Source organism: Telmatherina bonti, assembly GCF_933228915.1.
Source record: "Telmatherina bonti genome assembly, chromosome: 4".
Lineage (NCBI taxonomy): Eukaryota > Metazoa > Chordata > Actinopteri > Atheriniformes > Telmatherinidae > Telmatherina > Telmatherina bonti.
The window spans coordinates 2647911-2670163 of NC_136622.1; the positions used below are offsets into that span (position 1 = coordinate 2647911).

At 52.6% G+C, this 22253-nt stretch overlaps 1 protein-coding gene across 2 annotated transcripts in view; it reads left to right on the forward strand.

The window, feature by feature from the left end:
• Positions 1 to 1870, forward strand: part of pofut1 (protein O-fucosyltransferase 1) — a 38891-nt gene extending 37021 nt beyond the window's left edge. For both annotated transcript variants that reach the window (XM_079238829.1, XM_079238830.1), the window contains 2 exons: positions 950 to 1192; positions 1258 to 1870. In XM_079238829.1, the coding sequence (XP_079094955.1) occupies positions 950 to 1192; positions 1258 to 1452 (438 nt within the window). In that variant the 3' untranslated portion in view covers positions 1453 to 1870. The remainder of the gene's footprint in view (positions 1 to 949; positions 1193 to 1257) is intronic.
• The last annotated feature ends 20383 nt before the right edge of the window (positions 1871 to 22253 follow it).

Genomic DNA, 22253 nt, shown 5'->3' on the forward strand with positions numbered 1-22253 from the left:
ATAGGCGCACCATCGGTTTTTAGGCTGCGATCGACCAAATTCTGCAGGGTGTCAACGTGCTTGTTGCTTGGCGTTCTGATCACTGGGTTAGGGTTGTTGCATTGTCCTAAGGAGGTACGATGTTCGAGTGAAGTGGGCAAAAGGTAAGCGAACCCTTTGGAATCGTTGCCAGGAGTTTCACCCTGCAGATGAAAAAGTGCTCTCAGTCCCACCATGTAGCAGAACTTTGTTCGTTCCTAAGACTTCTATATTACGACAACAGATTCACACCAAACTCCCCCCGTTTGCATCCTTCGCAACCAGAACGCAGTGTGTGGGAGTGGACACCAGAATGCGAAGGTGCGTTCAAACAGGCAAAGGAAGAGTCGCTGTGGAGCACAGTGGTGATGCCAGAAAACCATTGGTGCCAGCCTTCTTCATCTTGTGACTTTGCTTATTTCATGTGATGGAGATGGAGAGGAGACACTAGTGCATTTACATGTCGCTCGTTGTCGACAGCGAAGAGCAGTTATGCTCAAACTGAGACAGACGTCGTTGCAGTACTGTTTGTAGTGAATGGAAGGAGCTTAACTGTCTTGTCAGTTCCCAAACCTCGTCTGCATCCCCGAGTTCACGTTTCTACTGCTGGAATGTTGATGATTTACTGTCCTGCTGGATTTCAGGCTTTATTTTTTCTTCATGTTTTGTGGAATTTGACTGGTTTTTTAAATAAAAGTAGAGAACAAACCCACACTGTTTGCAGAGTTTGTTTTTATGAATCCAGAAGGTTGAACACAACACTGTTATGCTGATGCTTGCATCACGCCGCGTCTTTATCTCCTCCCAGGGTAATAAAGCTGTGTAACTACAGATCTGATGTACCTGGGGGTCAAAGTAAACGTGTGGATTTTTGTCTTGTTTACATTTTGAGTCTGTCAGAACAAAGTGGAATGACTCCGAACTTTTCCAGCAAAATGCCTGCAAGTTGCTGAAGAGCGGCGACGCTGGGCCTCACTTCATGGCGTCTCCTCAGTGCGTCGGCTACAACCGGCAGGTGGCCCGTCCCCTCACCATCACCATGTGCCTCCCAGACCTGGCCGAGATCCGCCGGGCCGTCAAACTGTGGGTGAAGAAGACCTCGGCCCGCTCCGTCTACATCGCCACAGACTCCGACTCCCACAGTTCTGATGTGGAAAAGCTCTTCAAGGGCAAGGTGGGTTTATGCCACTGGTGTCCATCACGGAGACAGAGCAGGTTGTTAATACTGTGTCTCTGCAGGTGAAGGTGGTGACTCTGCAGCCGGACTCGGCCCAGATGGACCTGTACATCCTGGCTCAAGCCGACCACTTCATTGGAAACTGCGTCTCCTCCTTCTCAGCCTTTGTGAAGAGAGACAGGGATGTTCGCGGCCTTCCAACCACCTTCTTCGGCATGGACAAGCCCAGGGAAGTAAGCCATAGAGAAGAACTGTGAGCGTCACGTGGTCGCCCTCTGGACGCCAACGCCAGATGTCACACGGCAGTCCGGATTCAGCTTTATACACGAGGAACGGAGACAGGAACCATGCGAGGTTCCAGCATCTCCCCGCCATGTTGGCACAACCTCAGCAGAAAGACTGATTCTGTCAGAGTAGAAACAAATGGTCAGGACAGACTTAATCATATGAACCAAGCTTCCCAATAGTGGAATGTGGATTTTGATGATTGTTGACGTCAGATGGTTTTAAAAGCAGCTTCAGCTTGTTTACCTCCTTCACACAAATCAGCTGATTGACGAAGCTCAGCTGGACCAGATGAAGCCTGGAAATCCTCACAGCAACTGACACACAAGCCGCTTAAATTCAGACGTTTCATAACTCTCAGGAGGACATTTCCACTTCTTTGTTGGAAGAATAAACACAAAAGCTTTTTATTAAATTATAAAATCCATCTCGTCTGTTTTGGGCCTGAAGACTAACTTCACGCAGGCAAACATTAAAAAGCCTCCATCTGTCACACGCAAACCAACATCTGTAACGCTCACGCAAACCAACGTCTGTAACGCTCACGCAAACCAACGTCTGCAACGCTCACGCAAACCAATGTCTGCAACGCTCACGCAAACCAACATCTGTAACGCTCACGCAAACCAACGTCTGTAAGGCACACGCAAACCGTCTGTACCGCTTACTCAAACCCACGTCTGTAAGGCTCACGCAAACCCACGTCTGCAACGCTCACGCAAACCCACGTCTGTAACGCTCACGCAAACCCACGTCTGCAACGCTCACGCAAACCCACGTCTGTAACGCTCACGCAAATCCACGTCTGTAACGCTCACGCAAACCGTCTGTGACGCTCACGCAAACCGTCTGTAACGCTCACGCAAACCAATGAATGTAATGCTCACGCAACCGTCTGAAACGCTCACGCAAACCGTCTGTAACGCTCACGCAAACCGTCTGTAACGCTCACGCAAACCCAGGTCTGTAACGCTCACGCAAACGTACGTCTGTAACGCTCACGCAAACCCACGTCTGTAACGCTCACGCTAACCCACGTCTGTAACGCTCACGCAAACCGTCGGTGACGCTCACGCAAACCGTCTGTAACGCTCACGCAAACCAATTAATGTAATGCTCACGCAACCGTCTGAAACGCTCACGCAAACCGTCTGTAACGCTCACGCAAACCCACGTCTGTAACGCTCATGCAAACGAACGACTGTAACGCTCACGCAACCGTCTGAAACGCTCACGCAAACCGTCTGTAACGCTCACGCAAACCCAGGTCTGTAACGCTCACGCAAACGTACGTCTGTAACGCTCACGCAAACCCACGTCTGTAACGCTCACGCTAACCCACGTCTGTAACGCTCACGCAAACCGTCGGTGACGCTCACGCAAACCAACGACTGTAACGCTCACGCAACCGTCTGAAACGCTCACGCAAACCGTCTGTAACGCTCACGCAAACCCACGTCTGTAACGCTCACGCAAACGAACGTCTGTAACGCTCACGCAAACAAACGTCTGCAACGCTCACGCAAACCAACGTCTGCAACGCTCACGCAAACCAACGTCTGCAACGCTCACGCAAACCAACGTCTGCAACGCTCACGCAAACCAGCGTCTGCAATGCTCACGCAAACCAACGTCTGTAACGCTCACGCAAACCAACGACTGCAACGCTCACGGAAACAATCTGTAACGCTAACGCAAACCGTCTGTAACGCTCATGGAAACCCACGTCTGTAACGCTCACGCAAACCCACGTCTGTAACGCTCACGCAAACCAACGTCTGTAATGCTCACGCAAACTAACGTCTGCAACGCTCACGCAAACGAACGTCTGTAACACTCACGCAAACCAACGTCTGTAATGCTCACTCAAACCCACGTCTGTACCGCTCACGCAAACCAGCGTCTGCAACGCTCACGCAAACTAACGTCTGCAACGCTCACGCAAACGAACGTCTGTAACACTCACGCAAACCAACGTCTGTAATGCTCACTCAAACCCACGTCTGTACCGCTCACGCAAACCAGCGTCTGCAACGCTCACGCAAACCAACGTCTGCAACGCTCACGCAAACCAGCGTCTGCAACGCTCACGCAAACCAACGTCTGTAACGCTCACGCAAACCCACGTCTGTAACGCTCACGCAAACCCATGTCTGTAACGCTCACGCAAACCCAAGTCTGCAACGCTCACGCAAACCAACGTCTGTAACGCTCACGCAAACCCATGTCTGTAACGCTCACGCAAACCCAAGTCTGCAACGCTCACGCAAACCAACGTCTGGAGCGCTCACGCAAACCCACGTCTGGAACGCTCACGCAAACCCACGTCTGCAACGCTCACGCAAACCAACGTCTGCAACGCTCATGCAAACCAACGTCTGGAACGCTCACGCAAACCCACGTCTGTAACGCTCACGCAAACCGTCGGTGACACTCACGCAAACCCACGTCTGCAACGCTCACGCAAACCAACGTTTGCAACGCTCACTCAAACCAACGTCTGCAAGGCTCACGCAAACCAACGTCTGCAAGGCTCACGCAAACGAACGTCTGTAACGCTCACGCAAACCGTCTGTAACGCTCACACAAACCAACGTCTGGAACGCTCACGCAAACGAACGTCTGTAACGCTCACGCAAACCCACGTCTGTAACGCTCACGCAAACCAACGTCTGCAAGGCTCACGCAAACCAACGTCTGTAATGCTCAAGCAAACCAACGTCTGTATTGCTCAGGCAAACCAACGTCTGTCACGCTCACGCAAACCAACGACTGCAACGCTCACGCAAACAATCTGTAACGCTAACGCAAACCGTCTGTAACGCTCATGGAAACCCACGTCTGTAACGCTCACGCAAACCCACGTCTGTAACGCTCACGCAAACCAACGTCTGTAATGCTCACGCAAGCTAACGTCTGCAACGCTCACGCAAACCCACGTCTGTAACGCTCACGCAAACCAACGTCTGTAATGCTCACGCAAACTAACGTCTGCAACGCTCACGCAAACGAACGTGTGTAACGCTCACGCAAACCAACGTCTGTAACGCTAACGCAAACCCACGTCTGTAACGCTCACGCAAACCCACGTCTGTAACGCTCACGCAAACCAACGTCTGTCACGCTCACGCAAACCAACGTCTGTCACGCTCACGCAAACAATCTGTAACGCTAACGCAAACCGTCTGGAACGCTCACGCAAACCCACGTCTGCAACGCTCACGCAAACCAACGTCTGCAACGCTCATGCAAACCAACGTCTGGAATGCTCACGCAAACCCAGGTCTGTAACGCTCACGCAGACCGTCTGTAACGCTCATGGAAACCAACGTCTACAACGCTTACGCAAACTACCGTCTGCAACGCTCAAGCAAACCCACGTCTGTAACGCTCACGCAAACCCACGTCTGTAACGCTCACGCAAACCAACGTCTGTAACGCTCACGCAAACCGTCTGTAACGCTCACGCAAACCGTCTGTAACGCTCACGCAAACGAACGTCTGTAACACTCACGCAAACCAACGTCTGTAACGCTCACACAAACGAACGTGTGTAACGCTCACGCAAACCAACGTCTGTAACGCTAACGCAAACCCACGTCTGTAACGCTCACGCAAACCCACGTCTGTAACGCTCACGCAAACCAACGTCTGTAACGCTAACGCAAACCCACGTCTGTAACGCTCACGCAAACCAACATCTGTAACGCTCACGCAAACCCATGTCTGTAACGCTCACGCAAAACCAAGTCTGCAACGCTCACGCAAACCAACGTCTGGAACGCTCACGCAAACCCATGTCTGTAACGCTCACGCAAACCCATGTCTGTAACGCTCACGCAAACCCAAGTCTGCAACGCTCATGCAAACCAACGTCTGGAGCTCTCACGCAAACCAACGTCTGTAACGCTCACGCAAACCCACGTCTGTAACGCTCACGCAAACCCACGTCTGTAACGCTCACGCAAACCCAAGTCTGCAAGGCTCACGCAAACCAACGTCTGGAACGCTCACGAATCCCCACGTCTGGAACGCTCACGCATCCCCACGTCTGGAACGCTCACGCAAACCCACGTCTGCAAAGCTCATGCAAACCAACGTCTGGAACGCTCACGCAAACCCACGTCTGGAACGCTCACGCAAACCGTCTGGAACGCTCATGGAAACCAACGTCTACAACGCTTACGCAAACTACCGTCTGCAACGCTCAAGCAAACCCACGTCTGTAACGCTCACGCAAACCCACGTCTGTAACGCTCACGCAAACCAACGTCTGTAACGCTCACGCAAACCGTCTGTAACGCTCACGCAAACCGTCTGTAACGCTCACGCAAACGAACGTCTGTAACACTCACGCAAACCAACGTCTGTAACGCTCACACAAACGAACGTGTGTAACGCTCACGCAAACCAACGTCTGTAACGCTAACGCAAACCCACGTCTGTAACGCTCACGCAAACCCACGTCTGTAACGCTCACGCAAACCAACGTCTGTAACGCTAACACAAACCCACGTCTGTAACGCTCACGCAAACCAACATCTGTAATGCTCACTCAAACCCACGTCTGTAAGGCTCACGCAAACCCACGTCTGTAACGCTCACGCAAACCCATGTCTGTAACGCTCACGCAAACCCAAGTCTGCAACGCTCACGCAAACCCATGTCTGCAACGCTCACACAAACGAACGTCTGCAAGGCTCACGCAAACGAACGTCTGTAACGCTCACGCAAACCGTCTGTAACGCTCACACAAACCAACGTCTGGAACGCTCACGCAAACGAACGTCTGTAACGCTCACGCAAACCCACGTCTGGAACGCTCACGCAAACCAACGTCTGCAAGGCTCACGCAAAGCAACGTCTGTAATGCTCAAGCAAACCAACGTCTGTAACGCTCAGGCAAACCAACGTCTGTCAGGCTCACGCAAACCAACGACTGCAACGCTCACGCAAACAATCTGTAACGCTAACGCAAACCGTCTGTAACGCTCATGGAAACCCACGTCTGTAACGCTCACGCAAACCCACGTCTGTAACGCTCACGCAAACCAACGTCTGTAATGCTCACGCAAACTAACGTCTGCAACGCTCACGCAAACCCACGTCTGTAACGCTCACGCAAACCAACGTCTGTAATGCTCACGCAAACTAACGTCTACAACGCTCACGCAAACGAACGTCTGTAACACTCACGCAAACCAACGTCTGTAACGCTCACACAAACGAACGTGTGTAACGCTCACGCAAACCAACGTCTGTAACGCTCACGCAAACCCACGTCTGTAACGCTCACGCAAACCCACGTCTGTAACGCTCACGCAAACCAACGTCTGTAACGCTAACGCAAACCCACGTCTGTAACGCTCACGCAAACCAACATCTGTAATGCTCACTCAAACCCACGTCTGTAAGGCTCACGCAAACCCACGTCTGTAACGCTCACGCAAACCATCTAACGCTCACGCAAACCGTCTGTGACGCTCACGCAAACCAACGACTGTAACGCTCACGCAAACTGTCTGTAACACTCACGCAAACCAACGTCTGTAACGCTCACGCAACCCAACGTCTGTAACGCTCACACAAACTAACGTCTGCAACACTCACGCAAACCAACGTCTGTAATGCTTACTCAAACACACGTCTGTACCGCTCACGCAAACCAGCGTCTACAACGCTCACGCAAACCAACGTCTGCAATGCTCACGCAAACAAACGTCTGCAACGCTCACGCAAACCAGCGTCTGCAATGCTCACGCAAACCAACGTCTGTAACGCTCACGCAAACCAACGACTGCAACGCTCACGCAAACAATCTGTAACGCTAACGCAAACCGTCTGTAACGCTCATGGAAACCCACGTCTGTAACGCTCACGCAAACCCACGTCTGTAACGCTCACGCAAACCAACGTCTGTAATGCTCACGCAAACTAACGTCTGCAACGCTCACGCAAACCCACGTCTGTAACGATCACGCAAACCAACGTCTGTAATGCTCACGCAAACTAACGTCTGCAACGCTCACGCAAACGAACGTCTGTAACACTCACGCAAACCAACGTCTGTAATGGTCACTCAAACCCACGTCTGTACCGCTCACGCAAACCAGCGTCTGCAACGCTCACGCAAACCAACGTCTGCAACGCTCACGCAAACCAGCGTCTGCAACGCTCACGCAAACCAACGTCTGTAACGCTCACGCAAACCCACGTCTGTAACGCTCACGCAAACCAACGTCTGTAATGCTCACGCAAACTAACGTCTGCAACGCTCACGCAAACCCACGTCTGTAACGCTCACGCAAACCAACGTCTGTAAGGCTCACGCAAACCCACGTCTGTACCGCTCACGCAAACCAGCGTCTGCAACGCTCACGCAAACCAACGTCTGCAACGCTCACGCAAACCAGCGTCTGCAACGCTCACGCAAACCAACGTCTGTAACGCTCACGCAAACCCACGTCTGTAACGCTCACGCAAACCCATGTTTGTAACGCTCACGCAAACCCAAGTCTGCAACGCTCACGCAAACCAACGTCTGGAACGCTCACGCAAACCCACGTCTGTAACGCTCACGCAAACCAACGTCTGTAAGGCTCACTCAAACCCACGTCTGTACCGCTCACGCAAACCAGCGTCTGCAACGCTCACGCAAACCAACGTCTGCAACGCTCACGCAAACCAGCGTCTGCAACGCTCACGCAAACCAACGTCTGTAACGCTCACGCAAACCCACGTCTGTAACGCTCACGCAAACCCATGTTTGTACCGCTCACGCAAACCCATGTCTGTAACGCTCACGCAAACCAACGTCTGGAGCTCTCACGCAAACCCACGTCTGGAACGCTCACGCAAACCCACGTCTGGAACGCTCAAGCAAACCCACGTCTGTAACGCTCACGCAAACCCACGTCTGTAACGCTCACGCAAACCAACGTCTGTAACGCTCACGCAAACCAACGTCTGTAACGCTCACGCAAACCGTCTGTAACACTCACGCAAACGAACGTCTGTAACACTCACGCAAACCAACGTCTGTAACGCTCACACAAACGAACGTGTGTAACGCTCACGCAAACCAACGTCTGTAACGCTAACGCAAACCAACGTCTGTAACGCTCACACAAACCAACGTCTGCAAGGCTCACGCAAACGAACGTCTGTAACGCTCACGCAAACCGTCTGTAACGCTCACACAAACCAACGTCTGGAACGCTCACGCAAATGAACGTCTGTAACGCTCACGCAAACCCATGTCTGCAAGTCTCACGCAAACCAACGTCTGTAATGCTCAAGCAAACCAACGTCTGTCACGCTCACGCAAACCAACGACTGCAACGCTCACGCAAACAATCTGTAACGCTAACGCAAACCGTCTGTAACGCTCATGGAAACCCACGTCTGTAACGCTCACGCAAACCCACGTCTGTAACGCTCACGCAAACCAACGTCTGTAATGCTCACGCAAACTAACGTCTGCAACGCTCACGCAAACCCACGTCTGTAACTCTCACGCAAACCAACGTCTGTAATGCTCACGCAAACTAACGTCTGCAACGCTCACGCAAACGAACGTCTGTAACACTCACGCAAACCAACGTCTGTAACGCTCACACAAACCAACGTCTGTAACGCTCACGCAAACCCACGTCTGTAACGCTCACGCAAACCCACGTCTGTAACGCTCACGCAAACCAACGTCTGTAACGCTAACGCAAACCCACGTCTGTAACGCTCACGCAAACCAACATCTGTAATGCTCACTCAAACCCACGTCTGTAAGGCTCACGCAAACCCACGTCTGTAAGGCTCACGCAAACCGTCTGTGACGCTCACGCAAACCAACGACTGTAACGCTCACGCAAACCGTCTGTAACACTCACGCAAACCAACGTCTGTAATGCTCACGCAAACCAACGTCTGTAACGCTCACACAAACTAACGTCTGCAACACTCACGCAAACCAACGTCTGTAATGCTCACTCAAACCCACGTCAATACCGCTCACGCAAACCAGCGTCTGCAACGCTCACGCAAACCAACGTCTGCAACGCTCACGCAAACAAACGTCTGTAACGCTCACGCAAACCCACGTCTGTAACGCTCACGCAAACCCACGTCTGTAACGCTCACGCAAACCCAAGTCTGCAAGGCTCACGCAAACCAACGTCTGGAACGCTCACGCATCCCCACGTCTGGAACGCTCACGCAAACCCACGTCTGCAACGCTCACGCAAACCAACGTCTGCAACGCTCATGCAAACCAACGTCTGGAACGCTCACGCAAACCCACGTCTGGAACGCTCACGCAAACCGTCTGGAACGCTCATGGAAACCAACGTCTACAACGCTTACGCAAACTACCGTCTGCAACGCTCAAGCAAACCCACGTCTGTAACGCTCACGCAAACCCACGTCTGTAACGCTCACGCAAACCAACGTCTGTAACGCTCACGCAAACCGTCTGTAACGCTCACGCAAACCGTCTGTAACGCTCACGCAAACGAACGTGTGTAACGCTCACGCAAACCAACGTCTGTAAAGCTAACGCAAACCCACGTCTGTAACGCTCACGCAAACCCACGTCTGTAACGCTCACGCAAACCAACGTCTGTAACGCTAACGCAAACCCACGTCTGTAACGCTCACGCAAACCAACATCTGTAATGCTCACTCAAACCCACGTCTGTAACGCTCACGCAAACCCATGTCTGTAACGCTCACGCAAACCCAAGTCTGCAACGCTCACGCAAACCAACGTCTGGAACGCTCACGCAAACCCACGTCTGGAACGCTCACGCAAACCCACGTCTGCAACGCTCACGCAAACCAACGTCTGCAACGCTCATGCAAACCAACGTCTGGAACGCTCACGCAAACCCACGTCTGTAACGCTCACGCAAACCCACGTCTGTAACGCTCACGCAAACCAACGTCTGTAATGCTCACGCAAACTAACGTCTGCAACGCTCACGCAAACCCACGTCTGTAACGCTCACGCAAACCAACGTCTGTAATGCTCACGCAAACTAACGTCTGCAACGCTCATGCAAACGAACGTCTGTAACACTCACGCAAACCAACGTCTGTAACGCTCACACAAACGAACGTGTGTAACGCTCACGCAAACCAACGTCTGTAACGCTAACGCAAACCCACGTCTGTAAGGCTCACGCAAACCTACGTCTGTAAAACTCACGCAAACCGTCTGTGACGCTCACGCAAACCAACGTCTGTAACGCTCACGCAAACCGCCTGTAACACTCACGCAAACCAACGTCTGTAACGCTCACGCAAACCAACGTCTGTAACGCTCACACAAACTAACGTCTGCAACACTCACGCAAACCAACGTCTGTAATGCTTACTCAAACCCACGTCTGTACCGCTCACGCAAACCAGCGTCTGCAACGCTCACGCAAACCAACGTCTGCAATGCTCACGCAAACAAACGTCTGCAACGCTCACGCAAACCCACGTCTGGAACGCTCACGCAAACCCATGTCTGTAACGCTCACGCAAACCAACGTCTGGAGCTCTCACGCAAACCCACGTCTGGAACGCTCACGCAAACCCACGTCTGGAACGCTCAAGCAAACCCACGTCTGTAACGCTCACGCAAACCCACGTCTGTAACGCTCACGCAAACCAACGTCTGTAACGCTCACGCAAACCAACGTCTGTAACGCTCACGCAAACCGTCTGTAACACTCACGCAAACGAACGTCTGTAACACTCACGCAAACCAACGTCTGTAACGCTCACACAAACGAACGTGTGTAACGCTCACGCAAACCAACGTCTGTAACGCTAACGCAAACCAACGTCTGTAACGCTAACGCAAACCAGCGTCTGCAACGCTCACGCAAACCAACGTCTGTAACGCTCACGCAAACCCACGTCTGTAACGCTCACGCAAACCCATGTTTGTACCGCTCACGCAAACCCAAGTCTGCAACGCTCACGCAAACCAACGTCTGGAACGCTCACGCAAACCCATGTCTGTAACTCTCACGCAAACCCAAGTCTGCAACGCTCACGCAAACCAACGTCTGGAGCGCTCACGCAAACCCACGTCTGGAACGCTCACGCAAACCCACGTCTGCAACGCTCACGCAAACCAACGTCTGCAACGCTCATGCAAACCAACGTCTGGAACGCTCACGCAAACCCACGTCTTTAACGCTCACGCAAACCGTCGGTGACACTCACGCAAACCCACATCTGCAACGCTCACGCAAACCAACGTCTGCAACGCTCACTCAAACCAACGTCTGCAAGGCTCACACAAACCAACGTCTGCAAGGCTCACGCAAACGAACGTCTGTAACGCTCACGCAAACCGTCTGTAACGCTCACACAAACCAACGTCTGGAACGCTCACGCAAATGAACGTCTGTAACGCTCACGCAAACCCATGTCTGCAAGTCTCACGCAAACCAACGTCTGTAATGCTCAAGCAAACCAACGTCTGTCACGCTCACGCAAACCAACGACTGCAACGCTCACGCAAACAATCTGTAACGCTAACGCAAACCGTCTGTAACGCTCATGGAAACCCACGTCTGTAACGCTCACGCAAACCCACGTCTGTAACGCTCACGCAAACCAACGTCTGTAATGCTCACGCAAACTAACGTCTGCAACGCTCACGCAAACCCACGTCTGTAACTCTCACGCAAACCAACGTCTGTAATGCTCACGCAAACTAACGTCTGCAACGCTCACGCAAACGAACGTCTGTAACACTCACGCAAACCAACGTCTGTAACGCTCACACAAACCAACGTCTGTAACGCTCACGCAAACCCACGTCTGTAACGCTCACGCAAACCCACGTCTGTAACGCTCACGCAAACCAACGTCTGTAACGCTAACGCAAACCCACGTCTGTAACGCTCACGCAAACCAACATCTGTAATGCTCACTCAAACCCACGTCTGTAAGGCTCACGCAAACCCACGTCTGTAAGGCTCACGCAAACCGTCTGTGACGCTCACGCAAACCAACGACTGTAACGCTCACGCAAACCGTCTGTAACACTCACGCAAACCAACGTCTGTAATGCTCACGCAAACCAACGTCTGTAACGCTCACACAAACTAACGTCTGCAACACTCACGCAAACCAACGTCTGTAATGCTCACTCAAACCCACGTCAATACCGCTCACGCAAACCAGCGTCTGCAACGCTCACGCAAACCAACGTCTGCAACGCTCACGCAAACAAACGTCTGTAACGCTCACGCAAACCCACGTCTGTAACGCTCACGCAAACCCACGTCTGTAACGCTCACGCAAACCCAAGTCTGCAAGGCTCACGCAAACCAACGTCTGGAACGCTCACGCATCCCCACGTCTGGAACGCTCACGCAAACCCACGTCTGCAACGCTCACGCAAACCAACATCTGCAACGCTCATGCAAACCAACGTCTGGAACGCTCACGCAAACCCACGTCTGGAACGCTCACGCAAACCGTCTGGAACGCTCATGGAAACCAACGTCTACAACGCTTACGCAAACTACCGTCTGCAACGCTCAAGCAAACCCACGTCTGTAACGCTCACGCAAACCCACGTCTGTAACGCTCACGCAAACCCACGTCTGTAACGCTCACGCAAACCAACGTCTGTAACGCTCACGCAAACCGTCTGTAACGCTCACGCAAACCGTCTGTAACGCTCACGCAAACGAACGTGTGTAACGCTCACGCAAACCAACGTCTGTAAAGCTAACGCAAACCCACGTCTGTAACGCTCACGCAAACCCACGTCTGTAACGCTCACGCAAACCAACGTCTGTAACGCTAACGCAAACCCACGTCTGTAACGCTCACGCAAACCAACATCTGTAATGCTCACTCAAACCCACGTCTGTAACGCTCACGCAAACCCATGTCTGTAACGCTCACGCAAACCCAAGTCTGCAACGCTCACGCAAACCAACGTCTGGAACGCTCACGCAAACCCACGTCTGGAACGCTCACGCAAACCCACGTCTGCAACGCTCACGCAAACCAACGTCTGCAACGCTCATGCAAACCAACGTCTGGAACGCTCACGCAAACCCACGTCTGTAACGCTCACGCAAACCCACGTCTGTAACGCTCACGCAAACCAACGTCTGTAATGCTCACGCAAACTAACGTCTGCAACGCTCACGCAAACCCACGTCTGTAACGCTCACGCAAACCAACGTCTGTAATGCTCACGCAAACTAACGTCTGCAACGCTCATGCAAACGAACGTCTGTAACACTCACGCAAACCAACGTCTGTAACGCTCACACAAACGAACGTGTGTAACGCTCACGCAAACCAACGTCTGTAACGCTAACGCAAACCCACGTCTGTAAGGCTCACGCAAACCTACGTCTGTAAAACTCACGCAAACCGTCTGTGACGCTCACGCAAACCAACGTCTGTAACGCTCACGCAAACCGCCTGTAACACTCACGCAAACCAACGTCTGTAACGCTCACGCAAACCAACGTCTGTAACGCTCACACAAACTAACGTCTGCAACACTCACGCAAACCAACGTCTGTAATGCTTACTCAAACCCACGTCTGTACCGCTCACGCAAACCAGCGTCTGCAACGCTCACGCAAACCAACGTCTGCAATGCTCACGCAAACAAACGTCTGCAACGCTCACGCAAACCCACGTCTGGAACGCTCACGCAAACCCATGTCTGTAACGCTCACGCAAACCAACGTCTGGAGCTCTCACGCAAACCCACGTCTGGAACGCTCACGCAAACCCACGTCTGGAACGCTCAAGCAAACCCACGTCTGTAACGCTCACGCAAACCCACGTCTGTAACGCTCACGCAAACCAACGTCTGTAACGCTCACGCAAACCAACGTCTGTAACGCTCACGCAAACCGTCTGTAACACTCACGCAAACGAACGTCTGTAACACTCACGCAAACCAACGTCTGTAACGCTCACACAAACGAACGTGTGTAACGCTCACGCAAACCAACGTCTGTAACGCTAACGCAAACCAACGTCTGTAACGCTAACGCGAACCCACGTCTGTAACGCTCACGCAAACCAACGTCTGGAACGCTAACGCAAACCCACGTCTGTAAGGCTAACGCAAACCCACGTCTGTAAGGCTAACGCAAACCCACGTCTGTAACGCTCACGCAAACCCATGTCTGTAACGCTCACGCAAACCCAAGTCTGCAACGCTCACGCAAACCAACGTCTGGAACGCTCACGCAAACCCATGTCTGCAACGCTCACGCAAACCCATGTCTGTAACGCTCACGCAAACCCATGTCTGTAACGCTCACGCAAACCCAAGTCTGCAACGCTCACGCAAACCCACGTCTGCAAGGCTCACGCAAACCCACGTCTGTAACGCTCACGCAAACGAACGTGTGTAACGCTCACGCAAACCAACGTCTGTAAAGCTAACACAAACCCACGTCTGTAACGCTCACGCAAACCCACGTCTGTAACGCTCACGCAAACCAACGTCTGTAACGCTAACGCAAACCCACGTCTGTAACGCTCACGCAAACCAACGTCTGTAATGCTCACTCAAACCCACGTCTGTAACGCTCACGCAAACCCATGTCTGTAACGCTCACGCAAACCCAAGTCTGCAACGCTCACGCAAACCAACGTCTGGAACGCTCACGCAAACCCAAGTCTGCAACGCTCACGCAAACCAACGTCTGGAGCTCTCACGCAAACCCACGTCTGGAACGCTCACGCAAACCCACGTCTGCAACGCTCACGCAAACCAACGTCTGCAACGCTCATGCAAACCAACGTCTGGAACGCTCACGCAAACCCACGTCTGTAACGTTCACGCAAACCGACGGTGACACTCACGCAAACCAACGTCTGCAACGCTCACTCAAACCAACGTCTGCAAGGCTCACACAAACGAACGTCTGCAAGGCTCACGCAAACGAACGTCTGTAACGCTCACGCAAACCGTCTGTAACGCTCACACAAACCAACGTCTGGAACGCTCACGCAAACGAACGTCTGTAACGCTCACGCAAACCCACGTCTGTAACGCTCACGCAAACCAACGTCTGCAAGGCTCACGCAAACCAACGTCTGTAATGCTCAAGCAAACCAACGTCTGTAACGCTCAGGCAAACCAACGTCTGTCACGCTCACGCAAACCAACGACTGCAACGCTCACGCAAACAATCTGTAACACTAACGCAAACCGTCTGTAACGCTCATGGAAACCCACGTCTGTAACGCTCACGCAAACCCATGTCTGTAACGCTCACGCAAACCAACGTCTGTAATGCTCACGCAAACTAACGTCTGCAACGCTCACGCAAACCCACGTCTGTAACGCTCACGCAAACCAACGTCTGTAATGCTCACGCAAACTAACGTCTGCAACGCTCACACAAACGAACGTGTGTAACGCTCACGCAAACCAACGTCTGTAACGCTAACGCAAACCCACGTCTGTAAGGCTCACGCAAACCTACGTCTGTAACGCTCACGCAAACCGTCTGTGACGCTCACGCAAACCAACGACTGTAACGCTCACGCAAACCGCCTGTAACACTCACGCAAACCAACATCTGTAACGCTCACGCAAACCAACGTCTGTAACGCTCACACAAACTAACGTCTGCAACACTCACGCAAACCAACGTCTGTAATGCTTACTCAAACCCACGTCTGTACCGCTCACGCAAACCAGCGTCTGCAACGCTCACGCAAACCAACGTCTGCAATGCTCACGCAAACAAACGTCTGCAACGCTCACGCAAACCAGCGTCTGCAATGCTCACGCAAACCAACGTCTGTAACGCTCACGCAAACCAACGACTGCAACGCTCACGCAAACAATCTGTAACGCTAACGCAAACCGTCTGTAACGCTCACGGAAACCCACGTCTGTAACGCTCACGCAAACCCACGTCTGGAACGCTCACGCAAACCCATGTCTGTAACGCTCACGCAAACCAACGTCTGGAACTCTCACGCAAACCCACGTCTGGAACGCTCACGCAAACCCAAGTCTGCAAGGCTCACGCAAACCAACGTCTGGAACGCTCACGCATCCCCACGTCTGGAACGCTCACACAAACCCACGTCTGCAACGCTCACGCAAACCAACGTCTGCAACGCTCATGCAAACCAACGTCTGGAGCTCTCACGCAAACCCACGTCTGGAACGCTCAAGCAAACCCACGTCTGTAACGCTCACGCAAACCCACGTCTGTAACGCTCACGCAAACCAACGTCTGTAACGCTCACGCAAACCGTCTGTAACGCTCACGCAAACCGTCTGTAACGCTCACGCAAACGAACGTCTGTAACACTCACGCAAACCAACGTCTGTAACGCTCACACAAACGAACGTGTGTAACGCTCACGCAAACCAACGTCTGTAACGCTAACGCAAACCCACGTCTGTAACGCTCACGCAAACCCACGTCTGTAACGCTCACGCAAACCAACGTCTGTAACGCTAACGCAAACCCACGTCTGTAAGGCTCACGCAAACCCACGTCTGTAACGCTCACGCAAACCCATGTCTGTAACGCTCACCAAACCCAAGTCTGCAACGCTCACGCAAACCAACGTCTGGAACGCTCACGCAAACCCATGTCTGTAACGCTCACGCAAACCCAAGTCTGCAACGCTCACGCAAACCAACGTCTGGAGCTCTCACGCAAACCCACGTCTGGAACGCTCACGCAAACCCACGTCTGCAACGCTCACGCAAACCAACGTCTGCAACGCTCATGCAAACCAACGTCTGTAACGCTCACGCAAACCCACGTCTGTAACGCTCACGCAAACCGTCGGTGACACTCACGCAAACCCACGTCTGTAACGCTCACGCAAACAAACGTCTGTAACGCTCACGCAAACCGTCTGTAACGCTCACACAAACCAACGTCTGGAACGCTCACGCAAACGAACGTCTGTAACGCTCACGCAAACCCACGTCTGTAACGCTCACGCAAACCAACGTCTGCAAGGCTCACGCAAACCAACGTCTGTAATGCTCAAGCAAACCAACGTCTGTAACGCTCAGGCAAACCAACGTCTGTCACGCTCACGCAAACCAACGACTGCAACGCTCACGCAAACAATCTGTAACGCAAACGCAAACCGTCTGTAACGCTCATGGAAACCCACGTCTGTAACGCTCACGCAAACCCACGTCTGTAACGCTCACGCAAACCAACGTCTGTAATGCTCACGCAAACTAACGTCTGCAACGCTCACGCAAACCCACGTCTGTAACGCTCACGCAAACCAACGTCTGTAATGCTCACGCAAACTAACGTCTGCAACGCTCACGCAAACGAACGTCTGTAACACTCACGCAAACCAACGTCTGTAACGCTCACACAAACGAACGTGTGTAACGCTCACGCAAACCAACGTCTGTAACGCTCACGCAAACCCACGTCTGTAACGCTCACGCAAACCAACGTCTGTAACGCTAACGCAAACCCACGTCTGTAACGCTCACGCAAACCAACATCTGTAATGCTCACTCAAACCCACATCTGTAAGGCTCACGCAAACCTACGTCTGTAACGCTCACGCAAACCGTCTGTGACGCTCACGCAAACCAACGACTGTAACGCTCACGCAAACCGTCTGTAACACTCACGCAAACCAACGTCTGTAACGCTCACGCAAACCAACGTCTGTAACGCTCACACAAACTAACGTCTGCAACACTCACGCAAACCAACGTCTGTAATGCTTACTCAAACCCACGTCTGTACCGCTCACGCAAACCAGCGTCTGCAACGCTCACGCAAACCCACGTCTGTAACTCTCACGCAAACCAACGTCTGTAATGCTCACGCAAACTAACGTCTGCAACGCTCACGCAAACGAACGTCTGTAACACTCACGCAAACCAACGTCTGTAACGCTCACACAAACCAACGTCTGTAACGCTCACGCAAACCCACGTCTGTAACGCTCACGCAAACCCACGTCTGTAACGCTCACGCAAACCAACGTCTGTAACGCTAACGCAAACCCACGTCTGTAACGCTCACGCAAACCAACATCTGTAATGCTCACTCAAACCCACGTCTGTAAGGCTCACGCAAACCCACGTCTGTAAGGCTCACGCAAACCGTCTGTGACGCTCACGCAAACCAACGACTGTAACGCTCACGCAAACCGTCTGTAACACTCACGCAAACCAACGTCTGTAATGCTCACGCAAACCAACGTCTGTAACGCTCACACAAACTAACGTCTGCAACACTCACGCAAACCAACGTCTGTAATGCTCACTCAAACCCACGTCAATACCGCTCACGCAAACCAGCGTCTGCAACGCTCACGCAAACCAACGTCTGCAACGCTCACGCAAACAAACGTCTGTAACGCTCACGCAAACCCACGTCTGTAACGCTCACGCAAACCCACGTCTGTAACGCTCACGCAAACCCAAGTCTGCAAGGCTCACGCAAACCAACGTCTGGAACGCTCACGCATCCCCACGTCTGGAACGCTCACGCAAACCCACGTCTGCAACGCTCACGCAAACCAACGTCTGCAACGCTCATGCAAACCAACGTCTGGAACGCTCACGCAAACCCACGTCTGGAACGCTCACGCAAACCGTCTGGAACGCTCATGGAAACCAACGTCTACAACGCTTACGCAAACTACCGTCTGCAACGCTCAAGCAAACCCACGTCTGTAACGCTCACGCAAACCCACGTCTGTAACGCTCACGCAAACCAACGTCTGTAACGCTCACGCAAACCGTCTGTAACGCTCACGCAAACCGTCTGTAACGCTCACGCAAACGAACGTGTGTAACGCTCACGCAAACCAACGTCTGTAAAGCTAACGCAAACCCACGTCTGTAACGCTCACGCAAACCCACGTCTGTAACGCTCACGCAAACCAACGTCTGTAACGCTAACGCAAACCCACGTCTGTAACGCTCACGCAAACCAACATCTGTAATGCTCACTCAAACCCACGTCTGTAACGCTCACGCAAACCCATGTCTGTAACGCTCACGCAAACCCAAGTCTGCAACGCTCACGCAAACCAACGTCTGGAACGCTCACGCAAACCCACGTCTGGAACGCTCACGCAAACCCACGTCTGCAACGCTCACGCAAACCAACGTCTGCAACGCTCATGCAAACCAACGTCTGGAACGCTCACGCAAACCCACGTCTGTAACGCTCACGCAAACCCACGTCTGTAACGCTCACGCAAACCAACGTCTGTAATGCTCACGCAAACTAACGTCTGCAACGCTCACGCAAACCCACGTCTGTAACGCTCACGCAAACCAACGTCTGTAATGCTCACGCAAACTAACGTCTGCAACGCTCATGCAAACGAACGTCTGTAACACTCACGCAAACCAACGTCTGTAACGCTCACACAAACGAACGTGTGTAACGCTCACGCAAACCAACGTCTGTAACGCTAACGCAAACCCACGTCTGTAAGGCTCACGCAAACCTACGTCTGTAAAACTCACGCAAACCGTCTGTGACGCTCACGCAAACCAACGTCTGTAACGCTCACGCAAACCGCCTGTAACACTCACGCAAACCAACGTCTGTAACGCTCACGCAAACCAACGTCTGTAACGCTCACACAAACTAACGTCTGCAACACTCACGCAAACCAACGTCTGTAATGCTTACTCAAACCCACGTCTGTACCGCTCACGCAAACCAGCGTCTGCAACGCTCACGCAAACCAACGTCTGCAATGCTCACGCAAACAAACGTCTGCAACGCTCACGCAAACCCACGTCTGGAACGCTCACGCAAACCCATGTCTGTAACGCTCACGCAAACCAACGTCTGGAGCTCTCACGCAAACCCACGTCTGGAACGCTCACGCAAACCCACGTCTGGAACGCTCAAGCAAACCCACGTCTGTAACGCTCACGCAAACCCACGTCTGTAACGCTCACGCAAACCAACGTCTGTAACGCTCACGCAAACCAACGTCTGTAACGCTCACGCAAACCGTCTGTAACACTCACGCAAACGAACGTCTGTAACACTCACGCAAACCAACGTCTGTAACGCTCACACAAACGAACGTGTGTAACGCTCACGCAAACCAACGTCTGTAACGCTAACGCAAACCAACGTCTGTAACGCTAACGCGAACCCACGTCTGTAACGCTCACGCAAACCAACGTCTGGAACGCTAACGCAAACCCACGTCTGTAAGGCTAACGCAAACCCACGTCTGTAACGCTCACGCAAACCCATGTCTGTAACGCTCACGCAAACCCAAGTCTGCAACGCTCACGCAAACCAACGTCTGGAACGCTCACGCAAACCCATGTCTGCAACGCTCACGCAAACCCATGTCTGTAACGCTCACGCAAACCCAAGTCTGCCACGCTCACGCAAACCCACGTCTGCAAGGCTCACGCAAACCCACGTCTGTAACGCTCACGCAAACGAACGTGTGTAACGCTCACGCAAACCAACGTCTGTAAAGCTAACACAAACCCACGTCTGTAACGCTCACGCAAACCCACGTCTGTAACGCTCACGCAAACCAACGTCTGTAACGCTAACGCAAACCCACGTCTGTAACGCTCACGCAAACCAACATCTGTAATGCTCACTCAAACCCACGTCTGTAACGCTCACGCAAACCCATGTCTGTAACGCTCACGCAAACCCAAGTCTGCAACGCTCACGCAAACCAACGTCTGGAACGCTCACGCAAACCCAAGTCTGCAACGCTCACGCAAACCAACGTCTGGAGCTCTCACGCAAACCCACGTCTGGAACGCTCACGCAAACCCACGTCTGCAACGCTCACGCAAACCAACGTCTGCAACGCTCATGCAAACCAACGTCTGGAACGCTCACGCAAACCCACGTCTGTAACGTTCACGCAAACCGACGGTGACACTCACGCAAACCAACGTCTGCAACGCTCACTCAAACCAACGTCTGCAAGGCTCACACAAACGAACGTCTGCAAGGCTCACGCAAACGAACGTCTGTAACGCTCACGCAAACCGTCTGTAACGCTCACACAAACCAACGTCTGGAACGCTCACGCAAACGAACGTCTGTAACGCTCACGCAAACCCACGTCTGTAACGCTCACGCAAACCAACGTCTGCAAGGCTCACGCAAACCAACGTCTGTAATGCTCAAGCAAACCAACGTCTGTAACGCTCAGGCAAACCAACGTCTGTCACGCTCACGCAAACCAACGACTGCAACGCTCACGCAAACAATCTGTAACACTAACGCAAACCGTCTGTAACGCTCATGGAAACCCACGTCTGTAACGCTCACGCAAACCCATGTCTGTAACGCTCACGCAAACCAACGTCTGTAATGCTCACGCAAACTAACGTCTGCAACGCTCACGCAAACCCACGTCTGTAACGCTCACGCAAACCAACGTCTGTAATGCTCACGCAAACTAACGTCTGCAACGCTCACACAAACGAACGTGTGTAACGCTCACGCAAACCAACGTCTGTAACGCTAACGCAAACCCACGTCTGTAAGGCTCACGCAAACCTACGTCTGTAACGCTCACGCAAACCGTCTGTGACGCTCACGCAAACCAACGACTGTAACGCTCACGCAAACCGCCTGTAACACTCACGCAAACCAACATCTGTAACGCTCACGCAAACCAACGTCTGTAACGCTCACACAAACTAACGTCTGCAACACTCACGCAAACCAACGTCTGTAATGCTTACTCAAACCCACGTCTGTACCGCTCACGCAAACCAGCGTCTGCAACGCTCACGCAAACC